The sequence below is a fragment of the Hylobates moloch genome, unplaced genomic scaffold (genome assembly GCF_009828535.3).
Source record: "Hylobates moloch isolate HMO894 unplaced genomic scaffold, HMol_V3 SCAFFOLD_8, whole genome shotgun sequence".
Taxonomy (NCBI): domain Eukaryota; kingdom Metazoa; phylum Chordata; class Mammalia; order Primates; family Hylobatidae; genus Hylobates; species Hylobates moloch.
This window is the reverse complement of record NW_026652283.1, coordinates 84506535-84522064: the sequence shown is the minus strand read 5'-3', so window position 1 is coordinate 84522064 and position 15530 is coordinate 84506535. Positions and strand designations below refer to the sequence as shown.

The following is a 15530-nucleotide window of genomic DNA, read 5'->3' as shown; positions in this document are numbered from 1 at the left end:
TTTATTCAAAAGAAACCATAAACATCAGTTCTAGGGGACAGTTGGGCCAGTTTCACAAATTAAAATAAGAGCTATTTTCTAATCTTATAACTGGTAAAGCTTAAGACCCAAGGAAGATGTGCAGACAAGGATGATTACTCAAACTTCTGGAGGAGTTTATGTTCAGCCTTTGGGGAGGTAGTCTGGTAGTACGTAGCCTTATATTTTTTACATATCCTTTGAGTTTGCACTTTTAAAAATTCAGCCTAGAGAAATAATCTAGATATAAGAATGAAGTGCATAGAATAGTGAAAAATTCAAATCAACCAAAATATTTAGTGATGGATTAAATTGTGGTACATCCATAAGGTGAAATGGAGTCCACACAGGGAAAAGAGTGAGTACATGCAAAAATGTTTGTGATGTGTCAAGTTTTCTAAAAGTGTGTGTTTATATGTGTGTATATATATCTGTGTGTATATCCATGTATATGTACATGTATATGTACACACATATATGTGTGTGCGTATATATATATATATATATACACACACACACATACCTACATACATACATGTACATTTGGAAAGGAGAAGAAGGATAAGCAGTATCTGCTCTAATTTGCGAGGAATTACATATACTGTGTACATAGAAATTATGTATGCAACCTATAGGACTTCTAATTTTCTGTGCCACTTTCCACAAAGCTACTTCCTGAAACTTTGATGGTCTATGACAATGAATCACAATCTGCTGCAAACTGCCCAGCCCCTCCCCAACTGGCTGATGGAGGCTCATCTTTACAGCTGTTTACTTTCCAGTATATAAAGGACTAGAGTCAATTGGTGAGACAACAAATAACCAAGAGACCTTTGAGTCCTCCCCAGGAGAGAGAGATTGGCTTTGAGATCCTGGGGGTGAGGGGAGAGTGCAATTAAACCTCAAACCTAGAGTACAGTTAAACCTCAATTGGGATACCTGTATACGTTTACAGTAATAATGTTAATCTCTAGACCTGTTCATCTAAATATTAACTGCTTACTTTGTCTTAGAATGGATTAGCACACAAGCAAAAGAAATAGGTTTTTACATAAAACTTCCTTAGTCTGTTAAAAGTTGTACATAGTAATGATTTGGGAATCCTTATTGGAATACCACAATTAAGAAACTGTGGTGATTGTCTCCTAACAGAGGGATATGCTCTGTGAGGACCTGGCTCATGCCACTGAGCAGCTGAACATGCTCACAGAGGCCTCAAAAAAACACTCGGGGCTGCTGCAGTCTGCCCAGGAAGAACTGGCCAAGAAGGAAGCCCTGATTCAGGAACTTCAGCACAAGGTGAGATACACACAGGTGTCACTCAAGATGAGAGACAGGAGGCCAAGTGCAGTGGCTCATTCCTGTAATCCCAGCATTTTGGGAGGCCAAGGTGGGCGGCCCCCTTGAAGGAAGGAGTTCGAGAGCAGTCTGGCCAACATGGTGAACTGAAACTCTGTCTCTACTAAAAATAGAAAAGTTAGCTGGGCGTGGTGGCGCTCACCTGTAATCCCAGCTACTTGGGAGGCTGAGGCACAAGAATTGCTTGAACCTGGGAGGTGGAGGTTGCAGTGAGCCAAGATTGCACCACTGCACTCCAGCCTGGGTGACAGAGTGAGACCCTGTCTCAAAAAAAAAAAAAAAAAATGAGGGACAGGAGGAGGAATCCACAGCTGAGGTTGTCATGACATTCCTGCACTGGCCAACTTCTCCATGTAAAAGGGGAGGCTAATGGAGTGTCCTCACCTGGACTGAGACTTGCTCAGCTGCCTCCCACCCACCTTAGGTCCTTGACACATGGCAACCAGTTCTAACCACTCCAGTGAGGTTATGCCTGACTTTTATCATATTTTTGGTGGTGGTGGTTGTCATTTTATATTTTGTATTTTTGTCGGATGACTGTTTTGTTACTTGTGAAACTTGGAACATTTTTAAAAGTATAAATAAATTTGTGAGAGAAAAGGAGATGGGGTTGGGCGCGGTGGCTCACACCTGTAATCCCAGCACTTTGGGAGGCCAGGGCGGGTGGATCACGAGGTCGGGAGATCAAGACCATCCTGGCTAACACGGTGAAACCCCGTCTCTACTAAAAGTACCAAAAAAATTAGCCGGGCCTGGTGGCCGGCTCCTGTAGTCCCAGCTACTCGGGGAGGCTGAGGCAGGAGAATGGTGTGAACCCAGGAGGCGGAGCTTGCAGTGAGCCGAGATCGCGCCACTGCACTCCAGCCTGGGCGACAGAGAGAGACTCCATCTCAAAAAAAAAAAAAAAAAAAAAAAGAAAAGAAAAGGAGATGATGATTGGGTTATAGTAGCAACCAAGTTAGATTTCACAATTACTTTTAAAAATATCATAGGTTTATTTTAATATCTTACTGCTTTTCAAAGTATTAATCAAGTTCTGAAGAAATAATGTAAACACAGCATATTTCCATATGCCATGGGAAGAAACCACAATTACTTTTGCATCAACCTAATAACTGTAATCACCATGCCCTGCGGTAGATCTCCAAAAGGTATTCCTCCTGTCTGACTGAAACTATACCCTTTGACCAACGTCTCCTATTGGTGATTCATGTCTCCTCCCACCCCTCACTTCCCCCAGACTCTGGTACTCTCCATTTCTATGAGTTCAACTTTTTTTGATTCCACATATAAGTGAGATTGTGTGGTATTTGTCTTTCTGTGCTGGCTTATTTTACTTGGAACAGTGTCCTCCAGGTTCATCCATGTTGTCACAAATGACAGAATTTGCTTCCTTTTTAAGGCTAAGTAGTATTTCATTGTGTATGTATATAGCACATTTTTTTAACCCATTCTCCTGTCAATAGACAGTTAAGTTGACTCCATAGCTTGGCTATTATGAATAATGCTTCAGAGAACATGGTAGTGCCGCTGTCTCTTCAATAGACTGATTTTAATTCCTTTGGATATATATCCAGAGGTGAGACTGCTGGATCGTACAGTAGTTCTATTTTTAGTTTGTTGAGGAACTTCCATACTATTTTTCACAATGGCTGTGCTAATTTACATTCCCAACAGTATACAAGGATTCCCTTTTCTCCACAACCTCACCAACACTTATCTTTCATCTTTTTGATGATAGCCATCCCTATTAGGTGTGAAGTGATATCTCATTGTGGTTTTCATTTGCATTTCCCTGATGATTGGTGATGGGAAGTTTGTCTTTTCTATTTGGACCATGTACCCCGTATTACTTTCTAAGTTGTAACCTTGTATTTGTTCAATTTTCCCAGCTAAACCAAAAGAAAGAGGAAGTAGAACAGAAGAAGAATGAATATAACTTCAAAATGAGGCAACTAGAACATGTGATGGATTCTGCTGCTGAGGATCCCCAGGTACTTTTCAGAAAAAGAGATTATTTCAGGAGGAAGAAACAGTTTTGTAAATGATAAAAATTTGGAAATTACGAAGACCATACCTTTGTCTTTTTAAAGAAAAAGATTTTCACTAATACCCTCTGTCTGCTTTTTACTTGATGAAAGTACCAGTCTTTTATTTCCTTGGAAAAGAATTAGAATAATAAGCTAAGTAGCTGGAATTTTTTTTTTTTTTTTTTGGCACATAGAGTCTTGCTCTGTCCCCCAGACTGGAGTGCAGTGGCATGATCTCGGCTCACTGCAGCCTCCGTCTCCCAGGTTCAAGCAATTCTCCTGCCTCAGCCTCCCAAGTAGCTGGGACTACAGGCACACACTGCCACACCTGGCTAATTTTTTTTTCCGTATTTTAGTAGCGACAGGGTTTCACTGTGTTGCCCAGGCTGGTCTTGAACTTCTGAGCTTAGGCAGTCCATCCACCTCGGCCTCCCAAAGTGCTAGGATTACAGGTGTGAGCCACCATGCCCAGCCGTAGCTAGAATATTTTTTATGTGCTTGACATTTACATTTAAAAGAAATCTTTATAATATCACTTAATTGGATATTTGGATGAGATGTGATTTTATTTTAGAGCCCTAAAACACCACCTCACTTTCAAACACATTTGGCAAAACTCCTGGAAACACAAGAACAAGAGATAGAAGATGGAAGAGCCTCTAAGACTTCTTTGGAACACCTTGTAACAAAGCTAAATGAAGACAGAGAAGTCAAAAATGCTGAAATCCTCAGAATGAAGGTAACTGGTTTTTTTTTTTTTTTCTCAGTAAATTTAATTCTTTTTAAAGAGACCAAGTCTCACTGTGTTGCCCAGGCTGGGCTCAAGTGATCTATCTGCCTCAGCCACCCAGTATCTGGCACTATAGGTATATGCCACCATGCCCAGCCAGTAAATTTAATTTTTTGTTTTGTTTTGTTTTGTTTTGTTTTTTGTTTGAGACGGAGTCTCCCTCTGTCGCCCAGGGTGGAGTGCAGTGGCGCGATCTTGGCTCACTGCAAGCTCCACCTCCCAGGTTCACAGCGTTCTCCTGCCTCAACCTCCCGAGTAGCTGGGACTACAGGCACCCGCCACCATGCTCAGCTAATTTTTTGTATTTTTTAGTAGAGACGGGGTTTCACTGTGTTAGCCAGGATGGTCTCGATCTCCTGACCTCATGATCCGCCCACCTCGGCCTCCCAAAGTGCTGGGATTACAGGTGTGAGCCACTGCACCCGGCCAATTTAATTTTTTAAACTAAGCAGTATCCTGAGGATACAAAATTCAAAAAGCACAGAACTGAAAGGTAGACAGAGAAAAGTATTCCTTCTACTTTGCTGTCCCTGGAGGCTCCCAGGGTAGCCCCTTTCTTTTAGAGCTTTTTAATGCATACATAACCACATCTCTAAGCATTCTCTCCTGCCCCGTTTGGTTTTTACACAATGGTATCATATACAGGTTGCGCCAGCTATGCTGTCATCAGTAATGAAGGTGAGAGCATGTTTCCTTAAACCTCACCTCATGGTGCTATCTGAATTTCGGATCTTTGTCCATTTAATAGCTAAAGCACTAAATGATGTAATTTTAAATTTATATTTTTCTTAAGAGTAAAATTGAGCATCTTGTTTTTCTGTTTCTGTGAACAATATCCATTACCCATTTTTCTATTGTTGGAATTTTTCTTATTGATTCATAGGCATTTTTATATATTAGAGAGATTTTTTTTAGTCTCTGATAAATTTAAAATACTTTGTTTTCTATTTTTTTAAGCTTCCTCATAGTGTTTTTACCCAGTTACTTGGTGGTATGTTGTCTGAGTAGTGGGGTGTGCACATGGCTCAGGGGTGGGGCACATGGAGGAGTGTCTGGGTAGGTGTGTAGGTGCATGGGGGAGGATGTGATGCTCCACAGAAGATAGCATTTATCCTGTGAGGTCATTGCTCTGCAGGGAGTTTTTGTTTAGGAACACAAATTGTTCACTTTAACCAAGGGATGTATATAAAGACAGCACTTAATCTTGAGTTTTGTTATTCGTGGAGAGGATTATTCCCGATCTTTTTATTTAGGGCAGTTGTCAGTATGCTATCTCAGGAATTCAGCTGTTATCCAGACTGGCATGATCTTGAAACTTAGAAGGAACTGGGTCAGGTGAAAAGAAATCAGATAATAGGCAAGTAAATCCAAAAGGATATTCCTTGCAGACAAGTATTTATTTCTTCCAGATAGCTATGTTCATGATTTTCAAGTTAGGATGCAATTGAGTATTTTGAGGGATGAGCTGTGACATCAATTTTTTGTTTGTTTTAATTAGAATCTACGTAATAAATAGAATCGAATAGTTGAGAATATTTTTCAATGTAGAGATTTTTGTCGTCTTTATTCACAAAGGAATTTTAATTTTTAATGAATTCTGTGATATTGATTTTAAAAATCTGTGTTCAAGACATTGTGGATGTGATCATGAATCACCATTCTAGGCCTCCAATAGCTTGTCACAGTCTGCTTTTCATGCAGCAATACCCAGTGCAGTGTCTCTGCATAGGAACTTAAAAGAGGAATACCTGTCTCAGTGGTGGCCTTGGGGAGCTAAATGAAGCCTACTGTAATGTGTTTTTTGAAAAGATACGATTTGATATGTTATTAGGAGCAGTTGTGTGAAATGGAAAACCTACGCCTGGAAAGTCAGCAGTTAATAGAGAAAAACTGGCTCCTGCAAGGTCAGCTGGATGATATTAAAAGACAAAAGGAAAACAGGTGAGAAAGAACCACGAGAACTCTATGGGCTAGCTCTTGGCCTGGCTGTGTGGAGTTAAATGAGGTTGGAATTGGTTTCACAGGTTTCCCAAGGTGTACAAAGTTTCCCACTAATCCAGGAGATGGTCTTTTGGTTGATTTTGAATCAGGTCTGATCTGTTCACCTTTGCATTGCTCTGCAGTGTGTTTTTGGCATTGTTGCGATTGTTTTAAAGTGATTGAAATGAATTTAAAACATGTGAAATACTGAAACCGAACTACTTATATTTAAAAAAAAAATTTTTAAGGTATAAATAATATCGACAAGGTTCAAGAAGCCTTGCAGAGAAAGGGAGAATTCCCTACTAGTTGACTTTGTTTAGTAACTCATGGGCCAGGGAAAGCCCCTGGGCAGGACAAGAAGGATATCTTTAGCATTTTACAGAAGAGCATTCGCTTGGGTTTAGACATCTCTCTGAGTGTGTTTTGGCTTCAGGTAAGGCAGTTTTGTAGTTGCATTTGCCGATACATTTGCATAGTGTCGGGGCAGCCATATCCAGACTTGTATCTTGTCTTTGACTTAAAAGTCATTCGATTTTCAACATATTTTTTACCCCTTTAGGACTTCACTTTCCTTAACAATAAAATGAAGAAAATGTTAATTTTCTCACAAGGAGTTTTAAAGATTAAAAATTACGTGTATAAAGTGCCAGTTACAGTGTTTGGTAGCAGGTGTCAGTCAATGAAAAGTAGTTATTAAGTACACAAGGTAGAATTATGATTCTGCCTATTGTAACTTTCTGAGTGAGGGTTCGGAGATGATAGTGGCCTGTAAAATTATGCAAGAAGTCGAATTGAATCAAAGTGGGATCTCCGAGATAGAAGCCCTTACCGAATTCCACTGACTGCTGTCCATGCTGTTACCACATCTTTGACAAAGAAGCTTGTGCACTCCTGCAGCTCCCTGGCCCTGTCCAGAAACATCCCTGATACGAGTCGTTCAAAACCTAAATGAGGCAGGAGAGATTCGAGGATGGTAATGGCGGCTATGCTAAAATCTCTTCTTAAATGATTCTCTTCAAATTTTAGTGAGCATCAGAGATCTTATTCATTAGGGCTGGAGTGAAGCCCAGAATTCTTCACTTTAAAAAAGCACATGCCTCCCTTTATAGGTGATTCTGATGCAGGTAGTCCACAGTCTGCTCACCTAGTTTTCATATGCTCCATATGTGTCCAATTCTATTAAAGAAAAGCCTTATATTTAGTATACTGTCTTTTGTCAAGAGCTACTGTGAGCATAGAACATTTCTGGATCATTTGTAAAATGAAAATTTAAAATACCGTATTTCAGAGATACATCATGAGCTTACTACTTTTGCCCATGGATGCCACTAAGGACACATCATTCAAGTCTTTCTTCCCACTACCAACATGTCTAAGTCAGAGTCTCTTAAATAGCCCCAATATCCCGAATAGCTACAGAAGCTCTTCATCAGACGATTGAGCTTTGAAACAACCAATAAGAGTCTGGGGAGCCATTCTGAGTAGTGAGGAAAGCTCATGGATTATATAGCAATGAGAGACCCAAACACCAAGCATTCCAGGGCCTTTGGTTTGTCACAGATGGCACTGTGGAGGAGGTGGATGTAGCCATAAATCAAGGCCACACAAGGCAGATAAAAGAGTTGTGAAACCAAAAACGGATGTCAAGAAAAGATCCTCAAAGGTGCCTGGTTAACTGTAAGAAAGATCTTTGTTGGTGGCATCACAGAAGACACTGAAGAACATCACCTAAGAGATTATTGTGAAGGTATGAGAAAATAGGAGTGGTTGAAATCATGACTGACTGAGGCAATGGCAAAAAGAGGAGCTTTACTTTTTTAACCTTTGAGAACAGCCATGACTCTGTGGATAAGATTGTCTCTCAGAAATACCATAAAGTACATAGCTACTACCATGAAGTATGGAAAACCATGTTGAAGAAAGAAATGGTTAGTACTTCAGCCAGCCAGAGAGGTCAGAGTGGTTCTGGAAACTTTGGTGGTGGTCGTGGAGGTGGTTTTGGTGGGAGTAACAACTTTGGTCATGAAGGAAAAATTTCACTGGTAATGGTAGCTTTGGAGGCAGCTGTATTGGTGGATATAGGGGCAGCAGGGATGGCTATAATGGATTTAGTGCTTAAATGATGGAAGCAGTTTTGGAGATGGTGGGAACTACAATGATTTTGGTAATTACAACAACCAATCTTCAATCAATTTTGAACCCATGAAGAGAAGAAACTTTGGAGACAGAAACTCTGGCCCCTAAGAAAAAAAAAAAAAGAAAGAAACTCTGGCCCCTGTGGTGGTTGAGGCTACTCTGTTGCCAAACCATCAAAACAAGGTGGCTAAGGCATGTGAAAGTTGCCAGTACCAAAATGGAGGCACTTATGTCAGAACCCTAACAAAGTGGAGTCAGGAGGTCATAAAGAAGTTCTCACCGCACATGCCTATAATATACCTTATCACAAGAAATTCATGCAGGTCCCACATGCCCCACTTCTGCACTCACCCTGCAACAGAGCTTATCACAGGAATTTTTCAGGCCTGCAGTATTTCAGACAAGCTGCCAGCACCAGGACAGTTACTCAGCAACAGCCATCTCCACCAGTGAACAAACGCCAGCTCCTGCACTGAGCTTCTGTGACCTGTGAGCTTTATTTCAAGCTTTATTTCATGGATTTCTCTTTGTCTTTAAAAGCTTTCCCTTTCCCCAACTCCCCTGGATACACTAATGGCCCGTCATAGCTTGCATACCCTGCAATTGCAATCCCTCTGCTATTCCTAGGTAAGCTCGTTTGTTCTAAAGAGCCTGTCTTTCTGAGTTTCTTTTTAGGTTGACAGGCAGTTCCAGTAGCAGCAGTAGCTACGGCAGTGGCAGAAGGTTTTAATTAATGCCAGGAAACAAAGCTTAGCAGGAGAGGAGAGCCAGAGAAGTGACAGGGAAACTACAGGTTACAACAGATTTGTGAACTCAGCCAAGCACAGTTGGTAGCAGGGCCTAGCTGCTACAAAGAAGATATGTTTTAAACAATACTCAGGTGTATGGGTAAAAAACTCAAGGACTGTATTTGTGACTAATTGTATAACAGGTTATTTTAGTTTCTGTTCTGTGGAAAGTGTAAAGCAGTCTTAACAAAGAGTTTTAGTGTTTTTTTTTTTTCTTTGCACTCATCCTGTTGATTGCCAAATGTCATAGTCTGATCATGATGTTGAATAAATGTCTTTTAAAAAATGTTTTTCACTGGGTGTGGTGGCTCACGCCTGTAATCCCAGCACTTTGAGAGTCCGAGGCAGGCAGATATTTGAGGTCAGGAGTTTGAGACCAGCCTGGCCAACACGGTGAAACCCTGTCTCTACTAAAAATGCAAAAAATGAGTCAGGGGTAGTGGCACACACCTGTAATCCCAGCTACTCAGGAGGCTGAGGCAGGAGAATCGCTTGAAGCCGGGAGGTGGAGGTTGTAGTGAGCTGAGATCGTACCGTTGCATTCCAGCCTGGGACAGAGTAGGACTCTGTCTCAAAAAAAAAAAAAGTTTTTCATTTCATAGCCTCACATCCCTTATATATAAAAGAGCTACTCAGAACCTTCTTTGTGAAAAATTAGAGAAAGGGCAAACGATAGCTCAGGGGCCTAACTCAGCTCACAACCTGTTTTGTAAATAAAATTTTATTGAGACATAGTCACACCCTGTCATTTTAATATTGTTGTGGCTGCTTTTGCACTACAATAGCCAAGTTGAATAGCTGTGGCAGAGACCGCATGGCTCCCAAAGCCTGAAATATTTACTGTCTGGTTCTTGACAGAAGACGTTTGCCAATCCTTGGATTAGTGGACAGAAAACATATCTTTCCCTAATGATTTGGGGTATTTCTTCATTGAGGACTCATTATCATATTTGTCTAGGCTGCCAGATTTGTTAAGGGAAAGAAACCTCACTGTAGCTTCTGTTTTCCTTCAAGAAATGGTCTTTTACTCACCAGTGAGAGAGATATTCCTAGAGAAGCCTACAACATTCAGGAAGGTTTTCCAAGGAGGGAGGGAGGGATGTCTCTCTGGTCCAGGGGCTGCACACAGAAACTCAACTTATTATCCTCACCTGGTCAGGCTCACAGAGATAGATGTATTATCTAGAATGTAACTTTCTTACTTTATATATTGGAACATTCCTTTTCCATGAAGACATATCTGGTGCTTGGGACATCTGGCCCTGGTGTCCACATACATGGAAAGGCAGAGTAGTTATCAGAAAACGCCAACTGACTATGAAACCTGAGCAAAAGGGGAGTCAAGGATTCCACCAGCCTGAGGCCAGAGCGACCCTCCCTACCCAAAATGTGCCCCCTCCCAGCTGATCACATTCATACCAGGCTCTTGGCCCTTTCTTTCAGCCCCCTTTTGTTCACATTCGATCTTCAGATGTTACCACTTCTAAGTTTCTACTGTATTTTACTTTCAACCAATCCTTGATTATATTTCCCACCTCTTCTCATCTTGCTTTTTTACTGGGAGGAATCCTGAGTTCTGGGGAAGTGCCTTATTTCATCCCCATGTGTCAATCACATTTATCAACTGTATTGACTTGACCCAATCACACTAGAGTTAGCCTTTCTTTGCACACCTTGGCATTGCTGCATATAATAGATTTGAATTTGAAATTGATACTTGAATATACTTAGCTGTGTTTTCCTATGCCTCCTCCCACCCCTGTTAATCTATGCAGTGATCAGAATCATCCAGACAATCAACAGCTGAAGAATGAACAAGAAGAAAGTATCAAGGAAAGACTTGCAAAAGTAAGATTTTTTTTTATATAATAGTTTCTTCTTGTCTGAGCAATGCTTTTATAGTTAGTATTTATGGTAATATATTTTAGAAATCATTTTACTATTGAAATTCCTGTCTTTTCTGCATTTCCACTGTTTAGCATGATATTTACCATCAGTATTTAGACACGGCTGAGAATTAAGAATTTGTCTTCATGCCTAGATGGCAAGCCTACTGCTCAGCATGCACACATATAATTCTCCATTTAGAAGCAAGTACCAAGGCCTGTTTGAAGCCTTGGAGGGCATAGTGCATGAAGTCTTGGAAGTAGGTACTTCCTTTATGTACGTGTAGCTGGCACTGTGGAAAAGGATATTGGTTTGATTTTATTCACATGAAGGAGAATGGGCTGGTTCCTTTCTATCCTTTTTAAGCAATGTTATTTAAGAACCTAAGCGATCTTTTTCTTTTTTCATATCTTCTTATAGAGTAAAATAGTTGAAGAAATGCTGAAAATGAAAGCAGAGTAAGTGTACTATTTTGTAATTCAAAATCTCGATCATCTTTTCCTTATTCTCCTCTAAAGGAATGATATACCACAAGGTAGGTAACTTCTTTCCTTCTGCAGTAATAAGTGAATTTAATAGATGTTTACAAATTTTTTTTTAAATACCATTTGCTAAAGGGATTTCTCACGTGAAGCCACTTCAAAAGAAATCTTAAAGAAATAAATAGCAGGAAAAGCTTAGCTTCCCTTGAGGAATTGATGGGGCTTTTCCTCATGGACAGTGAGAACAATATAACTACCGGGTGTCCCTTTTCACTTCTGCTTCTGGTTTCCTCTGATTTAAAACCTGAGGCCCCCTGAGACCCAAAGATCAATACTCTGATTTCTTCCGGTCTAGCCCTTGGGTCTCTTTGTGTTTTCTAAAGCCATGAGTTTAATTTATTCATAAAGTTTTCATATTAATTCATGTAGCCTTATAAATGGCCTCAGTCTTTGATGAGCAAGGTGTACTATATTTTCTGTAAAATTCAAACTAAGTAAGCTGGTTGGCATTAGCACAAACCAAACAACATTAGAGAGCTATTGGGCTTTTTCTGGGTAGATACTCTTCCTTAGGGATAGAGATTGTCAAACAGTTTTGCTTATTATACTGATTTAAAGGATTTTGAAACATCATATACCCTCTTGCATATTTTTGAAGTTGACTTTATATCTAAAATTTTTCATTGTCAGTTTAAATTGTTACAAAGAATAGACATTCTGGGATATACAATATAGTGACAGTTGAAAATAAAGCTGTTGGCTGGGCTCAGTAGCTCACGCCTGTAATCCCAGCACTTTGGGAGGCCGAGGCAGGTGGATCGCTTGAGCTTAGGAGTTTGAGATCAGCCTGGGCAACATGGTGAAACCCTGTCTGTATTTCTAAAATATTTTTTTAATATATTTTTTTAAAAAGAGAAAAGAAAATAAAGCTCTTGCCATTCTTTTAAAAGTATTTAACTAATTTGCTACTTTCTGTTTAAAAAATACATGAACAAATTTCTAAGTCTAAAATTTTCTGTTTTTCCTTTTTCCTTTGTAATTGAATTTCCTTTCTACACCCTGCAGGATTTTATATTGATTTAATATATTTTCTGGAAAATTTTTTTATTGATAACCCCATCATACTACTTAACAATAAAATATATGTATGTACATACATACACACACACAAATTGAAAGTAATTTGTAAAAATTTATTTTAATCATATGGCTTTGTTATATTTATTACCAATTGAGTTCACATTACAATTATTAATCAGTGTGCCTAAATTTACTGGAAATTTTTATAAGTAAGTATTATACTTAGGGAAAATTTTAGTGGAAATGCATCTCTTAATGTATTTTAACCTAATGCTTTTTCTTCAGTCAGCTTATTTTTCTGTTGTACTTCTCAAATGAGACAGGATTCAGCATCAACTCTTTTCCTATTTTCTGCTTTTGTAGATATAAATGCTGGGAAATGTTGTTCACATAGTTAAGTAAATGGCAAATGGAAGGAGTTTTGATAGGGTACTGTCTTCCAATTATTTGAACTTTATGCAAGTAAATATGTCAAAAATTACATGGTGATTTACCATCAAAAATTCTTTTTAATGATCAGCTGACAAAGACCACCCAATTTATGAAAGGTTTGTTACCCAATCATTGATTCATTTGCTTCATAGAATCAGAGTATACATAGGAAAACAGCCTTTTCACCTGTGTATGAGCCATTCAGAGTCTGGCTCCTAGCTAATTAGTGGTAAAGCTAAGTCAGAAACCCAGATTATTTACAGGATTTTTGAGAATCCAGCTAGTTAGTTGAATTACAGCTATTTTAGAACTAGTATCTATTTGAGGTCTTCTAGCAAAAAGAGTAAAAGCTATTTAACTCGGTGTATAATTTATTTCATAGTCTAGTAACCAAGAGTCTTCATGATATGCTGTCTCTGGAACATACAGCAGGCCAAACTTCACTGCGGGCAAATGAAGCACACTTCAGCAAACGGCATGCACTGTTTTATCAATCCTAGCCTACAACAGCAATTTTAAACGTTATGTTATCCATATATTTGTGAAGATGTTTTTAAAAGTAATGGGGAAGCAATACGAAGCCAACAATGAATTAGGAGAGCATCAGTGCCCTTCTCCCCACACTGTCCTTCTGAGATCCACAGAATGTAGTCCAAAAACCACTTGCCTAGAAATTAGCTGGCCCTTAGTGTATTAAATTTTGTGTATTATATCATCTTAGCAATCAACAGCTAGAAATTAGCTGGCTTTGAGTGGTGTATTAAATTTTGTGTATTATTTCAGTAATCAACAGCTAGAAATTAGCTGGCCTTGAATGGTGTAATAATACATCAACAGTCAACATTACATTTCCTGAGCATTATAAAATAAAAAGCAGGCCTGGCACAGTGGTTCCACACCTGTAGTCCCAGGATTTTGGGAGACCAAGGAGAACAGGATTGCTTGAGGCCATGAGTTTGAGACCAGCCTGGGCAACATAGCAAGACTCCATCTCTATGGATAATTTTTAAAACATTAGCCAATCACAGTGGTGCATGCCGGTAGTCCTAGATACTCCAAAGGCTGGAGCAGGAAGATTGCTTGAGCCCAAGAGTTGGAGGCTCAGTGAGCTATGATGGTGCCAGCATACTGTAGCCTGGGCAGCAGAGTGAGACCCTGTCCCTAAAGAGGAGGGGGTAGGCATTTGTTTTGGGAAACCAACAGGATTCAGACCAATTTATAAAGTCAGTGAAATGTACATGAAGTGTATAAATTCTAAACAACACATCCTTGAAGAAATGACTGGTGTCCCACTGTCTGAGGACCAGTTTTTGAAATCAGAAATGATCAAGATAGGGGATACTGAATAAACCATGCAGATTATAATAATACTTAAATTACATTTGCCCCAAGTGGGCTGAATCTAAACAATTTTATTCTAAATTTTTTTTGTTTAGAAAATGCTTTGAGGAGTTTTCTAAAATGAAAGTCTTGGGTAAAACAAAACCAAAAACAGCATATCTGATATGTAGCACTTACTGTCTTCTTTTCCCATCAGCAGAGGAGGGCTAAAGATTAGTAATACTTTCAAATCAAAATTCTGGCCTTGAAATACACATATCTAACTTGAGCACTGTTTTATGATTATATTTCTTTCAAATACTATAAAGTGATACCTATTCTTACAGCCTAGAAGAAGTCCAAAGTGCCCTTTACAACAAAGAGATGGAATGCCTTAGAATGACTGACGAAGTCCAACGAACCAGAACTTTGGAGTCTAAAGCATTCCAGGAAAAAGAACAACTGAGATCAAAGCTGGAAGAAATGTATGAAGAAAGGGAGAGAACATCCCAGGTGTGCTAGTGTGTTGGTGTTTTCATGATACTTAGAACACTCAAATGAATAGAACTAATTAGCGTAAAACTCACTTCTGTGATTGGGTGTCCTTAGTTCAGAGTTGCTTTATTGTATGAAGAGTTGTGAGGCCATGAAAGCTGGGATTCTGGACTCTCTGACTTCCTGTGCTCCTGGAAGGCAAGAAATAATGTGACTTTAAAAGAAAATTAAGACCTACTTCTCATTTTTCCCTCCTTGGATTGATTACCTGCAGGAGATGGAAATGTTAAGGAAGCAGGTGGAGTGTCTTGCTGAGGAAAATGGAAAGTTGGTAGGTCACCAAAATTTGCATCAGAAGATTCAGTACGTAGTGCGACTAAAGAAGGAAAATGTCAGGCTTGCTGAGGTAAACCTAAAAATTATTCTGAATAAATTCTGTCTGGTTTAAAAATGATTATTTTATTAAAACCAAATTAAAAATTATTGAATCAGTTAACTGCTTACTTCAGGGAGCTTCCTGAATTTAAAAAAAAAAAAATGTTGGTCATTGCTATTCTGAGCCTAATTCAATCAGTTACATGTCATAGACAGCAGATTCTTGTTTAATGTTTAGTTTGCACATTGAAAATTCCAGTCTTAATTTGAAATATACACCTAATGAATGCAAAAAAAAAAAAAACTTCCTGTAAGAATTAGAGCCTTATTTTTTTTCCTTTTTGTTTTTTTAAAA

At 39.1% G+C, this 15530-nt stretch overlaps 1 protein-coding gene across 3 annotated transcripts in view; it reads left to right on the top strand.

Annotated features, from left to right (window-relative positions):
- Window positions 1–15530, top strand: part of KIF15 (kinesin family member 15) — an 88228-nt gene that overhangs the window by 72332 nt on the left and 366 nt on the right. The window contains exons 27-35 of one of the 3 annotated variants that reach the window (XM_032161847.2): window positions 1171–1317; window positions 3270–3371; window positions 3982–4146; window positions 6029–6138; window positions 8701–8805; window positions 10880–10952; window positions 11412–11449; window positions 14653–14818; window positions 15075–15206. In XM_032161847.2, coding sequence (XP_032017738.1) covers window positions 1171–1317; window positions 3270–3371; window positions 3982–4146; window positions 6029–6138; window positions 8701–8805; window positions 10880–10952; window positions 11412–11449; window positions 14653–14818; window positions 15075–15206 — 1038 coding nt within the window. Of the gene's footprint in view, window positions 1–1170; window positions 1318–3269; window positions 3372–3981; window positions 4147–6028; window positions 6139–8700; window positions 8806–10879; window positions 10953–11411; window positions 11450–14652; window positions 14819–15074; window positions 15207–15530 lie in introns of those variants that run through there. The other 2 variants (XM_032161848.2, XR_009214596.1) reach the window with 2 other exon arrangements.